This window comes from Takifugu flavidus, chromosome 5 (assembly GCF_003711565.1).
Source record: "Takifugu flavidus isolate HTHZ2018 chromosome 5, ASM371156v2, whole genome shotgun sequence".
NCBI lineage: Eukaryota > Metazoa > Chordata > Actinopteri > Tetraodontiformes > Tetraodontidae > Takifugu > Takifugu flavidus.
The window spans coordinates 11,910,162-11,934,221 of NC_079524.1; the positions used below are offsets into that span (position 1 = coordinate 11,910,162).

The window sequence follows — 24,060 nt, forward strand, 5'->3', positions numbered from 1 at the left end:
AACGGATCACGTCTTTTCTTCAGTATATTTGTGATTGTGATTAGTAACGAGACGTGTAAAAAAACGGAACGGAAGTCATCTTTTTACCTGATATGAAAAAAGACTGTTAATTATCACGTCACAGGCTGATACTTAATCCTTCATAAAAATGATCCATTATCAGTTCGATTTTGTTTGAGCATTAACATTAAAAACGGGAATAACGGAAACAAATATCAATCGTTAGCTGCGATGACATGAAATGACGTCATCATATGCCGTAATTATTTGTTATTACATTTAAAGGTGTCCTTTGTTTTAGCCTTGATTTTTTTTTTTTAAATCTCCTAAATTTTGTTACATATGATGTTTTTAATTAGATAATGCTTTATTTTCTTTTAAAGGCAATTTTAGGCCAAGTCATCAAAGGTGAAACCTCCAATCTGCATAAATCAGATTTAGGTTCAGAAGTCACTTCTTCATTTAAATATACCTTGAGATTATTCATATTAATAAATTATTCAAAATAAAGTCAGTTAAATCCACCCAACGCAGATTAAATTTTGTAAAAATGGATTAGGTCATCTGTGGACGTGGGTCGTTCTTTTGACCGTGTGATGAAAGCGTTCACTCCATTTAGCTGTGCGTTATCTCTGACAGCTCTGGAGGAGGTTTCAGATGTTAGCCGTTGCTCTCCCATCTCTTCCTGCCGTTTGGTGCGGGCTGAGTTTTTTGCGGGTTGTTTACTGCCTTCGGGAATAACCAGAGTGAGGCAGAAGCCCCAAACTCTGAGTGTGAAGGGGCTAAATGCTTTGCAGAGGCTTGTACGGCGTGCGGAGCCTCACTGTGTGGTCCGCCTCATCTGGCCTCACAGCTGCGTTGGAAACAAACACAGCTTTTTATCATCATAGGCTTTATGAAGTGTGATGGGTTTGTTAAGGGGTCTGGGGTTTCGACCCCCTCGCTTTCTGGTGCATGTAATAGCAGCAAATCAGGACTGACAGGAGCTCTTTTATGAAGCCCTTTATCACATGTGAGTCACATAAGGTCACACGTAGAAATGGAAAGTGATGCTTTGAAGTCTGAAATTTACATTACAAATGTGTTTATGAGCCAACAATCCAGGTGCATTTTAGGGGGATGAAAAACTAGAAACTTGTGGGAACGAGAAAGTGGCCGCAGGCGTTGGGAGATCAGAGGCGGAGTGGAGCTGTCCAAACACTGGCGATGGATGTAACGGAATACTAAGTTTGAATGATGTGCGCCGAGGACAGCGTCATAACAAGTTCACAGCTAGTTTATCAGCCTGAGAGAGACGGAGGGCAGAAGAGCCAGGAGGAGGAGGACCCGGCGACTTTGTGGCCTGTGCTGCTCTTCTTCCATTCAGGGTAGTTTCAACATTAGTGTGCATGTTGAATTTGCGTCTCGTGCCTTTCACATATCACCCTGACAGCAGAGTAGAAAGTTTACTGAGAAGAAAAGAATTCCACCTCCGCTTCCGCTTTTAGCCTGGGGCAATGTGAAATATTTGAGTTTTATTCAGGAGTAATTAGATGTTGACATTTAACACTGGTGCTCTCCCAAACTGGAAATCTAAACCTTTGATTTTTAACTGATCAGGTAGGAGAATCAACATCTTTAAACAGGAACTTTAGCAAACTGATGGTCTTGGCTCTTGTGAACAGAAAAGCAAATAAACCCAGTGCTCTTAGTCTGAGGACTTTGCTAATTCACAATCCTCAATCCCAAGAATGCAATTTTTTTGTTTGTTTTACAAAGTTCTGGGTCAAGGAGAAATCAACCTTCAGAATTTCTCTCATTTACTCGCCCATGAACCTGTGTTGTTGCTCATAATATAGTTTAATTCACTCATATCCATCATGGGGTTAAGGTAGCCGTCAGGTTCCAAAATTAATTTGTGGAAACATAAAAAAAAACACCAATAACATCCTGCTGCTGTCCGGACTTTCGCCTGCGAGTGGCTCTGTGGGAGTTTTGTGTCCCGATAATAATCCCTCATTATGTTGTTACAGTCAATTAAGAGCCATTAGTGTCACACTGCATCTTTGAACCAATGCTGACACTCATTAATCCCCAGCATTAGGAAACAGCACATTTTTTCGTCTTTGTTTTGAATGACCAAAGGACAGACGAGACCATAAGAATTTATGATTTTATTTCACCAAAAAGATACTACTACTACTACTACTAATACTAATAATAATAATAATCACTACCATCATTTGAACTGTTTATGGAATCTTCTGTTGCCAGGTTGTGACATGTGTGCAGACAACAGGAATGGTGAATGCCCCATGCACGGCCCTCTTCATTCGCTGCGCCGCCTCGTTGGCACCAGCAGCACAGCGGCACCCGTCACCTTGCCGGACGTCCCAGAATGGCTGCGGGATCTACCCCGAGAGGTGGGACTTTCGCAAGTTAGCCAAAGTCGCTGTTTTCTGGGCTTCTTTACTGTACAGTCCATACAGCAGACAATAGCTGTTTTAGCCTTCTTAGGAGGGGAGGATTAAAGGGAGTTCCTCAGGGTTCTGTGTTAGGAACATTCCCCAGAATGTTCTCTGTCTGATTATCAGATGTATACTGATGACGCTCTTGTATACACCAGCTGAGGCAACAGAAACTACAGTTACAGCAGCTGTCAGACTATCTGGCTCAGCGGTTTAGGTTAAAACCATTTGACAGATAGAGTAAAAGTGAATACAGCATCTACTGTACACACTCTCTTAGTGGATGACTCATATCAACTGAACCAGATGTTGGGGTAGGATCATCTGATCAAGTTCTTAGTCTCCATATATGAGTGCTGAATCTCTATTTGACATACATATGAAACATGTTGAAACTGTTCATGACCTAACATGGTACATCCCTCCGTGCAAGAAAGAAATAATATTGCAGGAAATTATAACAATGGATAAAACTATTTTGAACAAATACATTCATTTTACTAAAGGTAACTGATGCTGATTCGTGTGCATACAGGTGTGTCTGTGCACCAGTACAGTTCCCGGGTTGGGTTATGGGATCTGTGCGGCTCAGCGGATCCCTCAGGGAACCTGGATCGGCCCGTTTCAGGGGGTCCCTCTCCTGCTGGACAAACTGCCGTCTGGAGCTGTCAGGAACACGAGACACCTGTGGGAGGTAAGAAAGGTGTGAAAGCTGTAGACGAGCTGGCCTCCCGTTCCTATTTTACTGGAAAGGTCAATGTCTTTTTTCTGATTAAATACATTTACAGATTTACATAAAACTAACTATAAAAAGACATCAACTTTTATTAATTACAATTTTGATAATTGAAGTAATTTATTTTAATATACTGAATAATTATTCTAGTTTTTCCAACATCATTTTAACTAATTGGTTTGGAATTTACTCTTGGTGCACGTTCATCTTCACGTGGGTGCACGTGCGTGTGACCATCACATGACACCCCTGCCTCCACCATCAGAGTGGCCATATTTACAATCAGCCATAGAAGCGAGTGAATGCAGCAGATATGAAGCGCTGCCTTATAGATGAGGCAGACGGGACATCCGTCTCTGGAGCCGGTCATCAGCCGGTGAACGGAGGCACAGAGGTCAGAGGTCAGGTCGGTCACGAGACCAAGTCCAGGAGGAGTAAGGGTCTGTTCATCATCTTAAGTGAATTTGAATTATCATTAGTAAGTCTAAAATTAAAGTTACATTTTAATTTCATTTGGGATCATGAATTATGGTTGTTTTGACAAACCTGGCACACACCGGGGCTAACGCCTGCCCGAAAAGTGCAATCTGCTGGGGAACAGGGAGATGGGAGATCCCTACTGAGGTGGAGATGGAGATGGAGGAGGACTGCGTGAGAGCTGCTGCGACAAACCTTTTGCAAACCTTGTGCAAATGTTCAAGGATAAACTGATTAAAGTGATAAACTGCTTTTAATTATTTCAGTCAATATCAGAATCATTTATTCTAGAATAATTCAAACACAATACGATTATTCAAAAACATTTTTACAGGAATGAACTAGCCATTAAGTCTGAATCCTTTTATGAGGTGTGTGAATATTCCCTCCTCTCAATGAGTGAGACAAAGCTCTGAATTTGAGGTGAATCAATGACCTAATAATTGATCCAACGTGTGAGATTTGGCATCACCTACCACTTAGAGTAGAGAATGCAAGAACTCAATATCTGTCTTTAATCGCTTTTTCTCCCTATTCTCAATTTTGATTTTTCTCTACATATTTACGTGTTTATGTATTTATCCATATTATTTTGTCAAAGCTTATATTATATGGAAATGAATTCAACTTTTTTAATTTATTACTGTCGTAAAATCTTCTCATACATCAAAACTTGAAGGGTCCCATTTTAGACATCCCATTTTAGTCCAATGAAATTTGATGATCATTTTTGAAAATAAATCTGTCTGAGCAGCATTCATACAACATAGTCTGAGCATAAGACAGCCAGAGGTTTTGTTACCTTAAAGAGACTTCGAAGCCTTCAACCCTGGAGAAACTCTGATCCAATAACCTGGCTGGACTATCGGCACATTATCGGCTGTCCCGGTAAAAGTGGTCATTAGTCTTATTGATGACGGCGCTTTACACAAAGGTCCCATTAAAACTCACTAGCTGTTAAACTCACTTATTGATGCCTCCCAAAACGAGAAGGGACGTCTGTAATGCAACCATTTAGGGATCGTCCCACGATTGCTCACTGCCAGATGTGAGTGGATCAGTTGGTAGAACATTCATCGGACTTTGGACGTGTTCGTTTAAACCTGTTTCAGTCAAAGATTCTAAAAACCTTTAAGACAGAAATTGAAGAGCAAACTGAGCTGGGTTCATTTCTGAGGTGCTGTTGTTTCATGTCATTTCATGTTTCTCACTTTGAGACACTTTTATGCCATGATCCACTGCAGGGTTTCTGTTTGGTTGGTCAGGCTTTGAAAACCTCTTGAGAGAGGCAGCTTAAAGGGATCGAAGATGAAAATTAGCAGCGTTTCAACTCCAACTCTTCGCAATGCCTTCAATGTCACATTATAGGTGACAGCATTCAGAGAAGCCAGAAACAAAATAGCCCCTTTTTTGAGTCCCTACGTTAAGGTAATAGCCAAATAGCAGAGCACTCGATTTTAGATTGGTAGAGATGGTCTGGTTCAAATCCAGTTGTTGACGCTGCACCAAAGATGGATAGAAACAACCACATCCTCATGTTAAAACCATTGAAACCTCTGGCATCGATGCACTGTTGAAGTTGGACAGGAGGCAGAAGAATGCAACGCCCCACTGTAAAACCGTGATGGGAGGAAGCCGTTATGTGGCAGCAGTGGCATTAGATGAAACCAAGATAGGAAGTCTTGCTTATGAACAGCTAACTGCAATATTTTAGATTAAAGGAAAATACGACGTATTTTAAAGCCACATTACTGATTAAATGAGGGGTCTGCACTGGGTTTGGTTACGTTTCATACCTACACAATGTACCATTACTAAAAACAGTGCCAAAATGCTTCCATCAACAAGAACAAGAACCTCTGATTTAACTATGAAAGGCTCAGGAATGGGATCACAAACCTGGACCTCAGGGCTGTCCTGGCTGAAAAGAATGTGCCAGCAGAGACGTCCTGGAGCCGCAGCTCCGACCTCATCTTTAGTTTTCCTTTGGTCCTGTCTGAGAACGACGGGGTTGTCAGTGCAGAGTCAATGAAAACAGATATTGTCAGCTCTGAAGGGCAAAGAAAGGAAATGTTAAACAGTGCAGTTTAAGCTAAATATTTTGTTAGCGTGGGGTGCTATGACACAGATTCTGAGATGTATTTAACTTTTTTTGAATGTATAACTGAGTATAGATTCAGTTCTTTGTTGTCCAGCACTTAAATAGCGGTGGTCTTTCTTAACTCACTTATTACCACGGCGTCTCATATTTGTCTGCTGTCCGTTGTCATATCCTGGCTGTATTCCCAACAGAATTCCCACTGACTTCGTGTTTTCAGTGGTTTGTGGCCACAGCGTCCGGCAAAAGCTCTGTAATGTTTTTCTTGACTGATGATGTCAAATGCTTGTGTAAGTGTTGGTACTCTGGCTTTCATTAAGAGCCTGATCGCCAATGACATCATCGGTGTGATTGTATAATCATCCTAACTTTGATTTCTTTTTTGCTCTGTGGGGTGTTTGATTTTTTATCACTTGAAAATTTGAACCCAAACAGTGATAATCACTCTAACATAATACAACTATTATACAAGGATTAAACCTGTGAAGCTTAGAACATATATATCTGTTTGTATAATGACAAATGCAGATATACTAAGGTCTGGATGTGAAGCAATTCAGTTCTCAGCATTTTTGTTCAAAAAGCATATTTTCAAGATAATTTATCATTTGATTCCGTAGAAATCTTTCCTAATTGTCAAAGTCAGCTTTTTAGCTGGGTCAATTCAATGATGTCATCACTGGAGATGGTGGAAACCACCGCATTCCCCTGCGCTGTTTGCTTAAACCCACTCTGAGTCGGGCTACCTCTGTTCATTTCTCTGCTCTGTGTGACGTCGCCTCGGAGACACGGTGTCCACGGGGGTGGGGGGCAAGAACAAAGACTGGGGTTTTCCCCAACAGGAGCCCGGTCTTGGAATAACACAGGGCGTGTATGTGTGTTTGTACATGTGTGGACCAGCGTGCTTGGTGTGTTCTGTTTTTACAAAGATGTAAAACTTTTGGGGGGTTTTTTGTTTGATTTTTTTCCACATTTGGGTTTATTGAGTCTTCTGAGGCCTTGTTGGCAACTTGTTCTCTTTTAAATAATTTCTGTGGCTTTAGTGATTTTATTTATTTTCAATCAATTTCTTATTTATTTGAGGTTATGGTGCCTCACCTCCGCCAGTGTCCAACCCATGTGTCAGGAAGGACATTAAACTAATGGATGGGGCTATTTAATTAATGTTCCTCATTCTTCTGGGTGGTAGTACCAGTGGTGGTGGTGATACTGGGTGTGCTGGTGTGTGACCCTCTGCCTGCCTTTGTTGTGAGAGAAAGCAGCAGCCCTGCCTTTAGTCTGGGGCTGTTGATACTGGGGTGAATCAGGGTGCGTTGTATAAATATTATCCGTGTCTCTGAATGATTATTGCCCCCCTGATTTATGAGAGCGCTGACTGCTCGGTGAGAGAAGAATTTGGGATTGTGGAGCGGCTCTGGTGGTGACAGGGACGGCAGTGAGGTTTCCAGACTGCCCAGTAAAACATTAACTCCGGGCTGTGAGTGTGGAAGAACAAATTTTATTGGGAGGAATATGGACGAGCGGGAACAGATGGAAGTGGGGATTTACATGAAGTGTGAAGATAAAAATGCAAGGCAGGGATGGAACATAAAGCAGGCCAAACTGGTGGGTATAAATTTACAATTCATGTGTTGGAGAATGTCTTATCTTTACAGTATGTCATATTCTTGTTTAGTAGCTAGCTACCTATAGGGTACAGGCACTTCTAAAGCATCAATTTCAACATGCCAAATATTTTAAATCCCTCTCACACGTGCCCTGCGATCATGAACCTAGCGTGGAAACTCTCCTGAGGGAGGTGCATGTGAGAACACGCGTGTCAAAATCAGTAGGCCTGGATGTTAAACAGACATTTTCCTGCCAGCTCCCTAGTACAAAGTCTTTAAATGTCAGATTAAGCCCATGTGTGTGTGTGTATGGAGGAAGTCAGTGACAGAAAGCACGCAGCAGGCCTGCGGATGTGTTAGCGATGACGATGTGATGTTGCACAATCAGACAAGTGGAGATGCTTCATACACGTGCACTTTGAATGCACTGTTCAGATTCAACCTGAATCAGATTTCTGTTTTGGTGTCAAAGTCTTCTTAAAGTGTTTATGCTGTTTTGGCCATCACTCGCAGAACGATGGTGAGCCCCACTTGGAAAAGGAGGAAGAGACTGAGAGAAAAAGGAGGAGGGGACATGCTAAGATAAGGCAGAGGAGGCACACAAAGCAAATGAAGAATGCAGATAACAGTAGAATTAGTAGAGTTTCATTGATTAGCTGTAGGAGAGAAGTGTGCACGCATTGATTGTCTCTCAGGAACAGTTTTACAGGATTTGGAGTGAAAAAGAAGAGGACAGCAGTGTATTCAGTGGAGAAAGAGAAGTAGATGCAGATTATCAGTGAGGCTTTTTTCTGACACTGATGTTCTGTCTGCAGGCACATCTGGCTGGTCTCTCAACATCTGAATTCAGCTCTGATACTGTATGAGCTACGTTAACCACACAACCAATTAGATATTACAAAACCACAACTAAAATTTGTAAGCACAGTTACCTGGTGTTTGCTTATTATTTTCATCATAAAGTTCAGCACTTCCATACGGTACCTGAATGCAGCATTTGAGAGTTTTAGTGGCTCCATGCCAGATCGTGTCCAGTACCATTTTAACAACAGGTTTGTGTAATTTTGTCGCTAAAGTACATTAAAAAGAGGGATTTTATGGGGGTTAAAGATTTTAACCATGTTTTGGAATGAGCGACATGCAGCAAACGGTCAGTGGTCCAAATGTAACCCAAGAAACCTCCAGGTTCTGCCTCTCACTAAACACACAAAGGGGAATTTTATTTCTATTTGGCTGCACTGGAGCGTGCCAACATTTTCCCCCCTTTACAGCAGAAAATGACCAGACTTACTGTTAGCTTTGTTCCGTTCTCTTTTTACATTACATTTTACAATCTTCAATTTACTATTATCTTCGGTGACCAACATTCCCAAGTATGTGTTTGTCTGTACACTCAAGCAGGAGAGTGCTGACTAACACCATTTGACTTGATAACTGACTTTCTGACAGGCGAGTGTCACATCTCCAGCGATAAACACCTTTGACATGCACAGACAAACACGTACTCATCATGGTCGCCTAACGTCCCCCTGCTGCTGCAGCCATTTACATGCCAGCGTTGCCTGAGTGGTGCAGTTAAGTGTCTTTAGTTGATAACTGAGCTGCATTCTTGTGGCGGAGCGCCAATGTGTGCATGTGTATGGTGTAATCAGAGCTCAGCCTGGCATCGATTTATACCTGTCACTTTAATTACATAAGGACTTTTTACATAAATGTAATCATAATGTTTTAATATGATAATAAATTTATATTATCATTTTTTTAAGAAGGTATTTGAACATAATTGGTGTTGGTGATGTGTGTATTTTCTCACCGCAGTCACTATTGATTTACTTTATATTTTATATAGTGTATATTATTTAATATACAGTATATGTTATATTATAATTAAAATAGAAAATTTAAAATATCAAAACATTAGTGTTCAATTTATGAATAAAACAGAAGTTTCTGTCAGCTGTTGGTGTGGACAGGGATAGGGAGACGGTGGTAAATCCAGCCTCTTTCACTCCTCTGTGTGTGTGTGTGTGTGTGTGTGTGTGTGTGTGTGTGTGTGTGTGTGTGTGTGTGTGTGTGTGTGTGTGTGAGAGAGAGAGAGAGGGAGTGTGCGATTGAGGTAATCCTCCCCTCTTACCTCCACTCTTCTGGTTCTTGTAAGCATAAAGATAGACAGATAAGCACCGGCATATTTTTACGTTTTTCCTGTAAAATTCTGTAATTTATTCATCACAAAGAATTGACAAATTCTGTCTTTGGAACTTTTCAAGCTGAACACAAGAATTTAGCTCATCACTTCCTCATAAAAGTTTGTTTTAAGTATTAAGAAAACTGCATGATTCTGTGTAGAACATGACACTAAATTAAAAGGTAATTATTGCCGGTTGAAAAATACAGTATAGTAAATAACAGTATAGTACAACAGTCTTTTCAAATGTATGTACTTTATTAACTTTCATGGTTAAGGAAAATGTGTTAGCCTGTGCCCTGAGGTCTACCAGTCGAAATATAATGTGACAGGTCAACTGTCCTAGAAAAAATGAAGGTCAAACACTTGTAATTTGTTGAGCTTTAATAAACAAAAGCCACAAAAAATGATAAACTTTGTCCTGATGATTGTGCTTTAAAATAAAATAAAATAAAATAAATAAAGACAGCTGGAGCTGTGAGCTAAGCACAACAGCCAGGAACTGTTTGCAACATTTTCTAGCCGTTGAGCTAAACAACATGTTGTATTTGGCCGTTTGTCTTGCAGATGGAATTTTTGCAGCGATAGATTTGATAAACACCAGCAGCCAAAACATTTTTGACAGAACAGCATCAAGCTAGAAACCAGCTGCTGTTCAGAGAGGCTCCAGCTCGCTGCAGCTTCAGGCGGTTCACTGTACAGGCGGCACTGGGTCAAACACACAGGTGCTTCTGAAAAAATACATGTTACACACTTTTTGAAATTGAAATACGATCGCAGGTGATGCACTACAGGTACCTGCAATGTGTTTTCTGTTAAATGTATGTAAGAATATCCACACATAGCAGGAAAACATTATATAAATGAGCTTATCTTAAGTGATTCTAAATTCTTACCATAAACAGGACACAGTAGGTAAAAGTTTAACATGTTTTTATTTCAGGGGGTAAAAATCAAGTAAAGTGGATAAGTGGAGCTGTGATTTGTATAAGAAGATGTGGTGAAAAATCTCTGCAAGTAACAAAAGGTTTAAACAAGAGAAGAGTGCAGGAGTTTTATTACCAGCTCTGCACACGCTTATTTATGAGGACCCTCAGTGACGTAAGTGTTCCTGCAGTCAACCTGACTTGACATTTAAAACCAAGAGCAGTGCCAAGTTGTGAAATTGGTTCACAATACGAGAAATAGCAAGATTCAGTGGAAGAGAAATATAGGGCACTCTGGGAATAATTAGTCTGAATTTCTTATTGGAACTCTGCTTTGAAGAAAATATGGCGAAGTTCAACTTCGACATGGACAGAAACTAAATTTAAACTTTTATTTTCATCTAATGAACTCCACAGAATCCTGAAACAATGATTTGGATAAAGGCAGAGGACCAGACCGACACAGTGGTGGACATTAAAGTGCTTACATGCAGAGAATAATGAACGATTCTCCCAGTCATTTACAGCATTGATTGTTTGTTGGCCGTGTGGACAGCAGAGGGGCCTGCTATTGGCTCAGGTCATCACCTTATAAATGCACTCAACGCCTCTTCAATACAGTCGCGCTGCATCACCACGGATGGATGGAGGGATGGATTAATAATGAACACTGTGAGGATGAGGAGATCGACTTATTCTAACTGCTTATTATAGTGTGTTCATGGCTCTGTTGATTTATGTACTGATTTAACTTTAGCGTGATCTCTTGTACTTGATCTTACACATGGATCTTGCAGAGGGGTGGGGCTTCGGAATTTAAGCCAATACTTACCTGCCTCTGACTTGTCAACATGATAAATTGTGTTCATGCATCTGCTTAGATCTCTCTAGCATTGCGAAGGTGCAGTAAACTTTAAAGTTAGACACATCGGACACAGCGGGAAAGCTCAAGCTGCAGAGTCTGAGATCAGAGTAATATCAGCTTCAACTGCATTGCATTAAATTCCATTTGTTTTCCACAAAAGGTCAACAGGACCTTCAGATTCTACAAATATACAGGATGCCTGATATATGATGTTCTAAATTAATGTCCCTGCTCTGATGATATAATTCTAATAGGGTACTGCCTTTGTGCTGCCCTCTTGTGGCACAATGTCTACTAGAAAAACAGCTTCAACTTCATCTTTTTACACCACGCTCTTCATCCTGATTCTCAACATCTTTAGTTATGACTTCTTAAACCAGCCATGATCCAGATGAGGCCTTTAGTTGGACCAGGGACTTTGTGCAACAGTGGAGCAACACCTTGTCAGCACAGAAAACCTGGATTTAACAATGTCATTTGAATTTTGCCATGTGATTAATATTTAACTGAAAGTCAGTACATTAAATTCCATATATCTTTAATGCTTTGATGTACCTTTAGAACTACGCACCTAATTTGCTTCTATCTGGATCGACCCATTTAATTTAAATTCTGCAGCGAAATAAAAGAAAAGCTTCATTAATTTATTTTCTCTGTGAATCTCTGATATCTGTCTTCTTTGAGGTTTGAGCCAAAGTACATTAAGTCCAGCTGGAGGAGATTCCAGAAAGCTTACATCTCAGCTCTGTCAGGCCTGGTGTAAATATTAGACTTTATTTAATGTGACCGCATACAACTTATGACCTCTTTAGAATTGGGATTTATTCTATAGATGTGCCATCATCCTTCTCTTCCTTTCTTTCTATTGCTTCCACTCTTGTCAGTTTAGAACACACGACTTTCTTCATTTTTCTGGTTTAGACATTCCCAGATGGAGCATTGAGGCTTTTAGGCATGTGTAAATCAGGTTTGTGTAACGTTTAACACCCAGCGGGCCTGTTACAGTGACAGCTTCAGCACAACTGTGGAGAAGAGGCTAATGATTTGTTGCCAAGACTTCCTTGAAACATTTCAAATCAACTGGAGTTATTTCTTTTTGTTTCAGCTGCAAGTGCGGTGCCCCAAATAATTTTTGGTTGCAAACATCCATCAGGAAAACTCAACACCTTAAAGTGAAACAAAGCAGATGTATGGGATGTCTCATAAAATGTAGATAATTTTCCACTCTGACATTCCCATAAACAGACTTTTTGCCTTCAGAATTACACTTCATCACTTAACCTAATCTATGGGTGTATACTCTGAAATAAAACTACTATAGTACAGGTAGTATTTTTTTTAAATCCATTATTTCAAAGGCCTGGCCAAAGCTACATAGCCACAATTTAAATGCACACACTTTTATGTCTTTCCTGCTAGGATACGACACATCAAATAGACTGCAGAGTCTGATCAGTTAGCTCATCTTTAAATTTAAACAGCTGACTGTCTTCTTCTGTTCTGCCTCTTACTCGCTTCTTTTAGATCTGTAATGTATCCTAATGCTTTTATAGCCAATGTCTGTTTTTATATTGAAGTCAGATGTTCAAAATACAATCAGAAAGGGAAAAAAGACAGATATATACAATTACATTTTAAAAGTCCCCAAAGTCAAAGTCCACAGCTTAATCATAACAAAATGAAGCACACATTTTTGTTTGTGCACTTTATTCCAGAATTCCCAACAAAGCAACAGGTTCATGTTAATTTGATCAAAATAGAGAAATGTAACTATTTTGTAAGATTGTAATAAGCTATCTATGCTCATTTATACATTTTTTTTAGACCTGTAGCTACAACTTTTCTGTAATTTTTCTGTAACTTATAAAAACTACTAAAAGGTATGTTTCACTACTATGTCACTACTACCTCTTTCTCTTCTATTGCTGTCTCTAATATTACATGGTGAAAATACAGTATAGTATTGTGGTGACTAGAGGATCCAGTCACTATTTATATTGAAGTTCAGAGTGTGATGTGTATTGTTTGTGGTTTTATGGGATGTGCTCGAGTGGAACAATTGTTAAAAGTAGAATTTTATTTGTAAAGTTGCCGCCCTGAATGAAACATTTGATTTTCCCTTTGTTCTTTGCCAACCATTTTGCACAACTGCGCCCCCTTTTGTGAGGAGGATGTTGTAATACCTCCTCACAAAAGGGGGCGCAGTTGTGAGGAGGTATTAATACATCAGCTCGCTACACTATGGATAACTTTAAAAACCTGGACATAAGTCTTGCTTTATGAGGTTTAATAGGCAATGGGGAAGAAAATAGTAATCTATAGGTGAAAAGAGATAAGTATAGTGTAGTGGTTTTATATAACATAAAATCAAATACTTCCTCAGTATTTTTTTTAATGCAGTATAATTGTGGGTTTTCTGATGCCAGTCAGATTTTTTGAAAGTTTTATTAAATTTTATATATATATTTTTTAAATTTTGTGTTATTTATTTATTTAATTCTAATTATAATAAACTCATGGGTAATCTGCTACATCCATCAATAAATTCAAAAAACATTTAAGCCCTCGAGAAATTAAAGGTGCAGATCCTGTTAGGATGTCGCTTTACGTGATCTCAGTAGTACAGTAGTACAAAACTGCAATCAATTGATCCTGATTTAATTTGTTTTTTCAAAGCTTTTAATTGAGCCCGTATCTGTATATTCCAGATCTATGATGCAGAAGGGACATTGCAGCACTTTATTGATGGTAATGATCCCAGTAAATCCAGCTGGATGAGGTATATCCGCTGTGCCAGGCATTGTGGGGAGCAGAACATGATGGTGGTTCAATACAGGTAAGGACACCTTTAATTCTCTGACTGGTGGTAATTGGTTTTTTCAACACCTTATATCACCATGTGAAAAGGCATTTACCATTTAATTCTATCATACTATGAGACATATTAACAGGAGTTACACATTTCTATATTTCATTAGTAATTTAATTGTGCTTCACTGGATCAATTGTATTTCACTTCAATGATAAATATACAATTTGACATGAACGTAAGTGTAAACACTACATGCATTCCTTTAATTATATGCACAACAAAGAACCTGTTTACAATGTAAAACTAGTCTATTACTTTCCTGAACCAGAACATTCATGATGAATAGTGATGTTATTTAAAATGCTAATGTGTTGTATTCTATTGTATTTTTTTCTAGCAAACAATAAGAGACATAGATGGCATTACCAACTACTGCATTACACTAACCTGATAGAATTTTTAAAAAGAAATTAAATCAAATCAAAGTGGAATAAAATAAGCAATAGCAGAACAGTTTTTGTATTTCTCAAACTACATTTCTCAAATGACATTTATTATTGTGGTAATGTAGCGATGTAAATCTTTCTCATGTGACTAATAGGTAAGTAAGCAAGCAAAATGTATTTATGGAGCACACATAAAACACAGTTTGCACTGACCAACGTGACGTAAATAGCTAAAGATAGCACCCTTAAGAATATACTTCCAAAGCAACAGTTCTGAACTAAGATGACATCAAAACACAAACAGTTAAATACAAATGGAACAGGGGAAGCCAATCAAACTGTAGGGAAGGCTTTGTTTTGAGCCTGGACGTAGAGACTCTAATTTCTAGGCCTTTCTAATGTCAGGTGCACCAAAGTAAAGGGAGTTAGAAGAGTTCAGGCTGGAGGGTTTGAAGGCAACGGGGACTTTTTCCAGATCCTTGACAAACCTGGGAGTCTTCTGAATAGGGACGAATATTCTAATTTCACATGTTGCCGTCTCATTTTGTCACAAGATCACACATTTCCCTCTGGCTTTTTTAATGTGTTCTAGTATCCATTTGTCAATTTCTTCCTCATGCGTTGCTATTAGTTGAGTGATTTCTTCAGTCCCATTGTCATAATTATCTTCACCTATTGTGTTTAGTAGGTGATTCATTTCTTCTTCTTGTTTCCTCTGCAGTCTTTGGAAGTCTTTCCGAAAAAATTTGTTTTTGTTCAGCTGTTGGACGATGAGGTCCTTTTGCTGTTGCTTCTTCTGATTCACAACATCGTTTTCCCGTTTATCATTTTCCATTTGGTCTAAGACATTCATGGAGTAGTTCAATAGGAAGTCATTTCTATTTTCAGCTTCCTTTCTTGCTTCTTCCTGATATTTTTTCTTAAATGCTTCAAGTTTTTCCTCAAACGTGTCCTGAAGTTCTTCCAAGACATTTTCATTTTTGACTTTTTGAAGTTGAGCATCTTTCATTCTGTTATAATTCTCTACATCCTTTTCATATTCCTCTCTGAGCTTTCTGAGTTGCATTTTATTCTCGTGTTGGTTTTGCTCCTCTTCTGATAGTACTTTGTCCCAATATTCCATTCTTCCCTTCTCCCAAGCCTCCTGTTCTTCTGCCATTGTCTCTCTTTTCATCATCACCATATAAATCTCCTCAGTGCCCATCGTAGCATTCACACTGTTTTCCAAATCTTCAGATGTTTTTTCCCACTTTATTCTTTTGGCTTCATCCTCCAGCATCATTCTCATTTTTTCTTTTGCCTTCTCTTCTTGTTCTCTCTCTATTTTTTCCTGCTCTTTTCTGATGAGCTCCTCTTTTTCCTTGATCAGTTCTGTTTCTTGTGCAGTTATGTTTCTTTGTTCTGTCATTTCTTTTATCTTTGCTTCTATTTCACATGTGAATACCTCTTCTATCTCCCTTTTCTCTCTCTCTATCTCTTCTTGCTTTTCCTTCAGGATTCTGTCAGCCTCCTTTTGTATGGCTGCCTCGGCTTCTTGGAAGATTTCAGAGGTGTAGCTCTTTCCCTGATTTTCTTGCACCATTAGCTTAATTTTCCTCAGCAGCTCTCTGACTTGATCACCATTCCGATCTTTATTGTTGAAGACCTGGTATCTGTTTCCACAGTCTTTGATCGTCTTCTTCAAATAGCCTTCTCTGTCACTTTGTATGTAAGATTCAATGGTTTGATTCCCAAGTTCATCTCCCCTTGTGAATATGATGATGATGAAGTCTACTGCCTTGCTGCCAAAAAAGTCCTTGATCAGTTTGATGGCTTCCCTTTCCTCCTTTGTATAGCGGTCAATTTTTACCACCACTAAGAAGGCATGGGGTCCTGGAGCCAACATGGTGATGCATTTAGCAAGTTCCTCTTTGATTTCTTCATCGGTCAGCTTTGTGTCAAACAGCCCAGGTGTGTCCACCACAACAATGGGCTGCCCATTAATCTCTCTTGTCTCTTTTTGGCAACATTGGGTGACTGAACTTAAACAGGCATTAGATTCAAAGCATTTTCTGCCCAAAATAGTGTTTGCTGTGGCGCTCTTTCCACTGCCAGTTTTCCCAATCAGCACAATCCTAAGGCACTCTTCATTTTGTGATGGCTTGTGAGGCACTGTTGTCAACTCCGTTGAAAGAGCTACCTCAGCATTTCCAGACTCACTCTGTGGCTTTTCCATTATTTCTCCGATGAAACATTTGGATTCCCCAGCACTTGTTTTTTCCACCATATGCAACAGCTGATCAACTTGCTGCCTGTCCGTCACATCCAGGACAAAATATCGCCCTCTGCAGTGTCCACAAAGCTCCAGGAAGTGCTTGTTCTCCTTTAGAAAACTCTGAACAGCTGCAGCACTGGGGTCACACTTCACTGTTATCAAAATCATAATGAAGTCTTTTACTCTGGAGGTGAAAATGCTTTGCAAGGTCTCTAACTCTCTCTCATCTTCATCACTTAGGGAGTCCATAGGTAAGATCAGGATGAAGGCATTGACTCCCTCGGGGTCACAGAGAGACATACAATGAATTGATTCCTTTATAGCTTTTACCCTAGGTGTCCCATATAAAACAGGAAGCTCTACCAGCGATACTGCACGTCCACACACCTCACCCTGGAATTTGGCACACTCTAAAGGATTGTCATTTGAGTCATTCTTTCTTCCTCCTAAAATAGCACTGGTTGCTGAGTTCTTCCAGGTTTGAAATCTCCCAAACAGCACTAAGTTCAGAGGTGCTTTGGAGGTGACAGGTATCATTGCCGGGTCATTCTGTTCAGTGTAGTTCAGATGTCTTCCTTTGTTCTCATTCACAATAATCTCCATTTTTTCCATCAATGCTTCATAATCCTGTTCTGGAAGATCTTTTTCGAGAGAAACCGTGTGACATTTGTTTCCACAGTCTTGGATGACCTGGTTGAGTAAATCATTCTCTACGTCTACAGTCTGTGCTTTGATGACTATTGAGAATTTACAAGCCTCTTGACTGAAGGAAGTTAGAATTGTGTTTACATTGAGATGTTCGTCTTCACTGAAATCAGAAGGATTCAGTAACCATAGGAGAACATTTGGTCCAGGGGGACAAAAAGCAACACACCTTTTGATCTCATGTTTCAGTTTAACTTCAGGTAGATTGAACATAACTGGGGTTGTTACTACAATTATTCTTTTTCTCTTGTACTCTCCAAACGTGACTGTACATTGCTCCCTCACTTCCCAGGGGGGTTTATTTCTCTTCGCAATATTGTTCGTCAGTGTTGTCTTTTCCTTTTGGTTGTTTCCAAAAACCACAATTCTGAGGTAGAATCCTAGAAAAAAATGAGTACCAAACAAAAACCACGTCATGACACATTTATTAAGAATTAAGTAATCTGATTTCTTGTTTGTAAACCAGGAAACATTTGCCAATTGAGTCTGTAAAATGTATTCAATATTAGACTGCCTGCTTGTTGTCCCTGTTTGTCTTGTTTTGCATAGTTTCTGTTGGTGTGCCTTAGTGGCACATTCATTTTCTTGTCATACCCTAAAATTCTTACCGCAATTTTCAAATGCTGCCATGCCGTCACTTGGTGTTAGCAGGAAATAAATTCAGATGAGATGGCTTTAAAATTCAGGAAATGTCCTATCAAAAATAAGAAGAAATGCAAAGATGATAAAAATAAAACTTCTGTAATTACATTTTATATTTAAAAATCTTTAAAAATACAAATGTGTGGCCACATCAAACATATTTTAAACATCAATTGTATCCCATATTATGTAGATGGCATCTCTAAAAATTATATTAAAAAACACACATTATAAACATCTGTTTATGATTTAATAATGAACAAGTCAGTTATTGTGTCTCTTTCCATCTAACATGCTGAAGATGCTTCACTCACCTCAGCTTCATGCAGTTGCTGTAAAAGTTGTCGCAGGAGTTTTCCAGTTGTACTTCCCTGTGGATCGCACCACCTGAGGAAACAAATCCTAGTGGTTACCAAGAAAACACATTTTCTCTGCATGTTTATTTTCAACTTACCAGGTGAACTTCTTAAAGTCGTGGTTTCATACTGACTTTCCTGTTGTTACACCACCTGTTTAATAACAGTTGGAACTCCCTTCTACTGGAAAAGGTGTGGTCTGTCATTCAGTGTCACAACAAGCCAAATGTAGTCATGTCAAGTTTATTCAGAGGCCAAAATCACAAACATTGTTTGCCTGTGAGGGCTTAACAATCTGCAAAGTTGTGACCCCCTTTGTCCTTAGACCCTCGAACTGGTCATGTAAAAGAAGAAACCTGAAGGAGAGCCATAGATGAGGGTTCCTGGAATGACAGATGGGCATTCTATTCCACATATACAGAGAAAATCAGCATTAACATCAATAATAAACAGTACATGTTCACTAACTAACAACATTGCACAGGTGATAAAAGGCAAACCTTGAAACAGCTTTAATATGGGTATCTAAAGACAGATCCTGATTAAACAAAACACCAAGGCTCCTTACAGTGGTCCTGGGGGTCAGGTTCATGCCCTGCAAGGTTACATCATAGAGAATATGTTCCTAAAGTGTTTTGGGTCTAGTGTGATAACTTCATTTTCATCTGAGTTCAACCTGTAGAGCTACTGTAACAACCGACACCTGTTTACTTCCTGCAAGCCATAAGGCGTTTCAAAGGATTTGATAAGCAGAAATGCTGTCACCATGAAATGTACTTGGTAAAAGCTTTAAACTGTCAGTGAGATTACAAAAAAGACAAATCCTCTAGACAGAAAAGTAAGTTGTTGTAGAGTTGGAGCATAATTAAAAGCCTAAAGTGCTCCGTGTTACAGCTCACTGGGTTGATGCACCCTGGTTACACTTATAACCTGTGGTATTAACTAGAGCAACTAAAGATTTCTCTAAAAAATTAAAAAAGTATCTGTTTATCCTCCTGGAGATCCATTTGTACATTGATTAATATAAAAACTAAAGTATCAATAAAATGAAAACTGAATTTTACTTTACCTTTATCTAACTATCCGATTTACTGCTGACCTTAAAGCCCCTTTTACAACTATGCCCTGGCCAAGAGGAAACAGCCCACACTATAATCAACATAACAATAATAAAAAAAAAAAACATTGTAGCAAGTTAAGGACCAGTCAAACATTAGTTTTTAATTCTTGCTAGATGTTTAGCAGTTGTGTAGTTGTTACAGGACACACAATAATATTATTCACACAAATGAAAACACTCATCTTATCTCTCATGACATCAGTTTGCCTTGAGGGACGTTTGGGGCCATTAATGCTGATTAATAACTTTTTCTGTCATCAGTTCTCATGTCTATATCCTTTGCTTTCTTCTTAACATTTCTATAGTGAAAAACAACTCATTTTAAACAATCACCTTGTAAAAAAGGAAATAAATTTACATTAAATGTGAAGAGCAAATGATGAGAAAACATTTCAGATAATGGTGCAGGGTTTAGGCCTATTTCTCCCGGGTATTTCCATGCGTTTATTTATCCACTGCTGTAGTTCTTCCCTGTGCCTCATCTTTAGCTTACTGATTTCCTTATCCAGATTTCCTATAGCAGTTTGTTTCAGTTCTTTTTCTTCCTTTTCTTGTTTTATCCTCAGTTCATCATAGTCTCGTTTGTTTGCACTGTTTTTGCAAAGATGTTCTATGATCAGCGATTGTACTTGCGTTACACAAATGTCAAGCTTATCCAAAACATCAATTATGTAGGTTTGTTCGACACAAATTAATTTCTGAGCTTCCTTCCTGGCATCCTCTTCATATCTCCTTTTAATTTCCTGCTGTTTCTTTTCATATTCCTCTTGAATGTGTTTCAGTTCTCTTTCCTCCTCTAAGTTTTTTCTTGTGACTGATTCTTTCACATAGAGCTCTTTGAGTTTTTGAAGCAATTCTTGGTTCTCTGTGTGTTTCTTTTTATCTTCTAAAGCTCTTTGTCCCCCCCATTCCTTACTTTCCAGCTCCCAAACTTCTTTTTCTTTTGTCACCTCAGCTCTACGTTGTGTTCTCGTGTCAGATTCTTGGGCAGACTTTGGTCCTTTCTTCAAACCTTTAAATATGCTTTGGAACTTTTGTGGTTTGGCTTCCTCCTGTCTTTTCTTCTGTTTTTTCTCTTGATCTCTTTTTTCTTCTTCAATCTTTATCACTTCTTGCAGATCCCTCAACTCTTCATATTTTGGATCTAAGTTATCTTTGGACTCTGCAATGCTTTCTTTTCTTCTTTGTATTACTTGTTGATGATGTAACTTAAATGTCCTTTGTTGCACCAGTATTTCTTGTTCCTTTTCTTTCATAATTTTCTCTGTTATCTTGCCAATGACATCTTCTGTTTCCCTGAACATCTCTGTAGTGTAGTAACTTTTGCCATTCTTTTTTATCATTTCCTCCACCTTTACCAGCAGCTGGCTGACCTGAGAACGATTGTGCTGGTCATTGTTGTTGAAGACCACGTATCTCCCTCCACATTGTGTTATCAGTGTTTGAAGAGAACCCTCCTTATCTTGTGCTAGATAACTGTCTATTGATTGACCTTTGAGCTCATCTCCCCTAGTAAATATGATAATGATGAAATCTTTTGATTTTTCACCAAAAACTGTTGTCGTGAGCTCCACTGTAATCTTTTCCTCCCATGTGAAGCGGCCAATCTGTAACACCAGTAAAAACACATGAGGTCCAGGGGCCAACAAGCTCATGCATTTCACAAGTTCCCTCTTAGTGTCTTCGTTCGAAAAAGACGTGTCGAACAAGCCAGGGGTGTCAACCAAAGCAACACGGTACCCATCAATCACTCCTGATGCTGTTTGGCATTGGCGGGTCACTGAACTTATACCAACTCTAGATTCAAAGCATTTCTGCCCCAAAATTGTGTTTCCAGTGGCACTCTTACCACTGCCAGTTTTCCCAATAAGCATCATCCTGAGCAGTTTTGTTCTTTCTGCTGGGCTGGCTGACTGCATTGCACCTTGAGACGGGTGATATGGAACCATGGGCTTTTCCAAGAGTTTTGGAGCCGGATGTTCCCTAAAAGACGCTCTTTTTGGAAGCAACCTAGGTCTACCAGAACTCTGTAACAACGATAATTGTCGTGAAACAGGTGTATTATACATGTCTTCTCGTCTAAAGCCTGTAACAGTTTTCATTTCTTTCACAACATGCATTGCCTGAAAGACTTGCTGCTTGTCCAATATGTCGATGGTCTTGTATTGGCCACTGCAGCTCTGGACGATCTGTTCGATATCTCTGTTTTGCTTTAGAAACCTTTCAACCCATGAATTGTTTACCCTTCCCTCTATAATAAAAAGAATCACGATAAAGTCTTTGACTTTAGTGCCGAATGCTGCCTGGATCGCTTCTAACTCTTTCACATCTTCTTTCGATGGAGGTTGTAAAGGAAGGACTAAAAGCAAGGCATTAATAACGCCAGAGTCACAGTAGGAGAACGATTCTAATGCTGCTTTTTTGGCTTCTTCTTTTGACCTTTCAGACAAGGAAGGCAACATCACCATTTTAACATCTTCTGTTAGGTAAGCAGGTGGAACAGTCTTTTTTCCCAAAATGACGTTCAGCACCAACATCTTTAAGTGATTGTGTCTGCCACAGAGAACTAGGTTTGGGGATTCTTTTGGATATGGAGTCACATCGTTTTCGCCTGAAAAATTTAAATGTTGTCCCCCATTTCCTTGAATTATTATCTCCATTTTTTCTAGCAGTTCTCCAGAGTCCTCATCCTGAAGATCGGTCTCTTCCAAGTTGATCATGTGCACTTTGTGGCTACCATCTTCAATGAGTTGGTTCACAAAAGGATTTCCTCCTCCATCGCTTTGTGTTAAGATAACCATTAGGTGTTTTATAGCATCATGTCCAAAGAAGCTCAAGGCAAAATTCAGGATTTGCCTGTCTTCCTCAGTAAAATCAGATGGCTTCACTAGCAGCAGCAGAACATTTGGTCCCGGGTGACACTGAGCGACGCATCTCTTCATGTCATGTTTCACTCTGTTCCCTGGATGACTGAAAATGTTTAATGTTTGAACCACTGTGGGCGACGGCCTAAACCTTATGGACTTCTTTCGATTGTGTTTTCCTGTGATGAAGTGACTGAGTTTCATCATTTCAGTCGGATTTTTTCCAAACATAAGTATTCTGGGTGTCGTAGCTGTAAGAACAAAGAACAAAAATGTTCAATATTGAAATATTATCCATTTCAGCAAGGTCTCTCTCTTTCATCCTTGTTCCTGTCTCTTTTTCTTTTTCCTAATATTATCCTCAGTCTTTTTATGCTCACACCTCTTATGAACCTTAAGAAGTAAGCTGATATGTTTGTAAGGGTTTACAGATACTTCCTCCTTACTGACAGTTTTGTAAATGATGTTTTACTGGATTTACCTGTTGCTGACGCTGCCATTATGTGTGGGTTAGTACCTTGTCAAGTAGTTTAATGTGATACCTGTTGGATTTAAAGAGATATTGCACAATTATGATGCACCCAAAGCAAGAGTATATTATATTATATATATTGAAACTGACATAAACGACATGAACTACAACATTGTGCTGATTTCATAAAATATTTCACAAACATGCTCTTAAATAATGAGCATGAAACTTTAGAAACTTTAATCAATAAATGGTGTTTGTAAAAATGACCTAAAGTAGCTTGCTATGAGCCAAAAGGCAAAAATTAAAGAAAAAATATGAATGAATGAATCAATAAAAATAATTAGAATGACAGATTTTGAAGTTCTAGCAGAATAAGTACACAATTAACATATTATGCAAAAATATTTCAAATGTCTGGCATCTAGTTTAAATCTTATTTAATGCCTTTATTATCTATAGATCACTCACCAGATGTAATTACTCAGTCACAGAGCCTGCGTCTCAATACTAATATCATCTTCTCGTGTCAAAACAAAATGGCTTCAGTAGGTAGAAAAACAGGTAGAGAAACACTAACAGTCAGTGGGCAGAGCCACACGCCACCAGTGGATAAACAAGGTGACACAGAGCCCTGACAGGGATTGTCAGAAAGTATGATCATGACTCTGCTTTTTTCACTTGCTGAAACTATTCGTTAGAGTATTTGCAGCCGGCTTAAAGAGTTCTTTGTCAACGAGCAGCCAAAATTGAGCTGTGGCATCTGGCACATTAACAAGCAGTATTATTAGCTCAGTCTTAAATAAGGCAGTACTAAGATAGCACTATGGTATGGTAGAAAAAAACCAGAAACTCACAAGTTGTAAGTCCACATCCTCAGTTCAGTGGTACTTCCCCCTAATCATTTTTTTGGTGACTAATCCCTGATGACCAGGAATTCCCTCGAATTCTTGGAAGCCATCAGTCATGTAGTTTCCTTTTCGTTGTGTTAGTTTTACCCATGAATGAGTTGTGAATTGGAAGAGCCGTCATTGGAAATTAGGATTTT

At 39.0% G+C, this 24,060-nt stretch overlaps 3 protein-coding genes across 5 annotated transcripts in view; 1 reads left to right on the forward strand and 2 right to left on the reverse strand.

The window, feature by feature from the left end:
- prdm6 (PR domain containing 6) overlaps window positions 1-24,060 on the forward strand; it is a 42,442-nt gene that overhangs the window by 4,272 nt on the left and 14,110 nt on the right. For both annotated transcript variants that reach the window (XM_057033580.1, XM_057033581.1), the window contains exons 3-5: window positions 2,254-2,402; window positions 2,983-3,141; window positions 14,050-14,177. In XM_057033580.1, the coding sequence (XP_056889560.1) occupies window positions 2,254-2,402; window positions 2,983-3,141; window positions 14,050-14,177 (436 nt within the window). The remainder of the gene's footprint in view (window positions 1-2,253; window positions 2,403-2,982; window positions 3,142-14,049; window positions 14,178-24,060) is intronic.
- On the reverse strand, window positions 14,066-20,290 carry LOC130526148 (GTPase IMAP family member 8-like). 2 transcript variants are annotated; one of them, XM_057033579.1, is made up of 4 exons: window positions 18,655-20,290; window positions 18,515-18,587; window positions 18,167-18,252; window positions 14,066-17,938 (listed from the first exon to the last, which is right to left on the reverse strand). In XM_057033579.1, exons 3-4 carry the CDS (start codon window positions 18,186-18,188, stop codon window positions 15,147-15,149), a joined length of 2,814 nt encoding a protein of 937 aa, XP_056889559.1. In that variant the 5' UTR covers window positions 18,189-18,252; window positions 18,515-18,587; window positions 18,655-20,290; the 3' UTR covers window positions 14,066-15,146. The 2 variants fall into 2 exon arrangements, with proteins under 2 accessions (XP_056889559.1, XP_056889558.1); XM_057033578.1 differs by having other exon boundaries at window positions 14,066-18,252.
- On the reverse strand, window positions 20,069-23,665 carry LOC130525350 (GTPase IMAP family member 8-like). Its single transcript, XM_057032038.1, has 3 exons — window positions 23,484-23,665; window positions 23,022-23,082; window positions 20,069-22,791 (listed from the first exon to the last, which is right to left on the reverse strand). The coding sequence occupies exons 2-3, from the start codon at window positions 23,038-23,040 to the stop codon at window positions 20,069-20,071; spliced, it is 2,742 nt and encodes a 913-aa protein (XP_056888018.1). The 5' UTR covers window positions 23,041-23,082; window positions 23,484-23,665.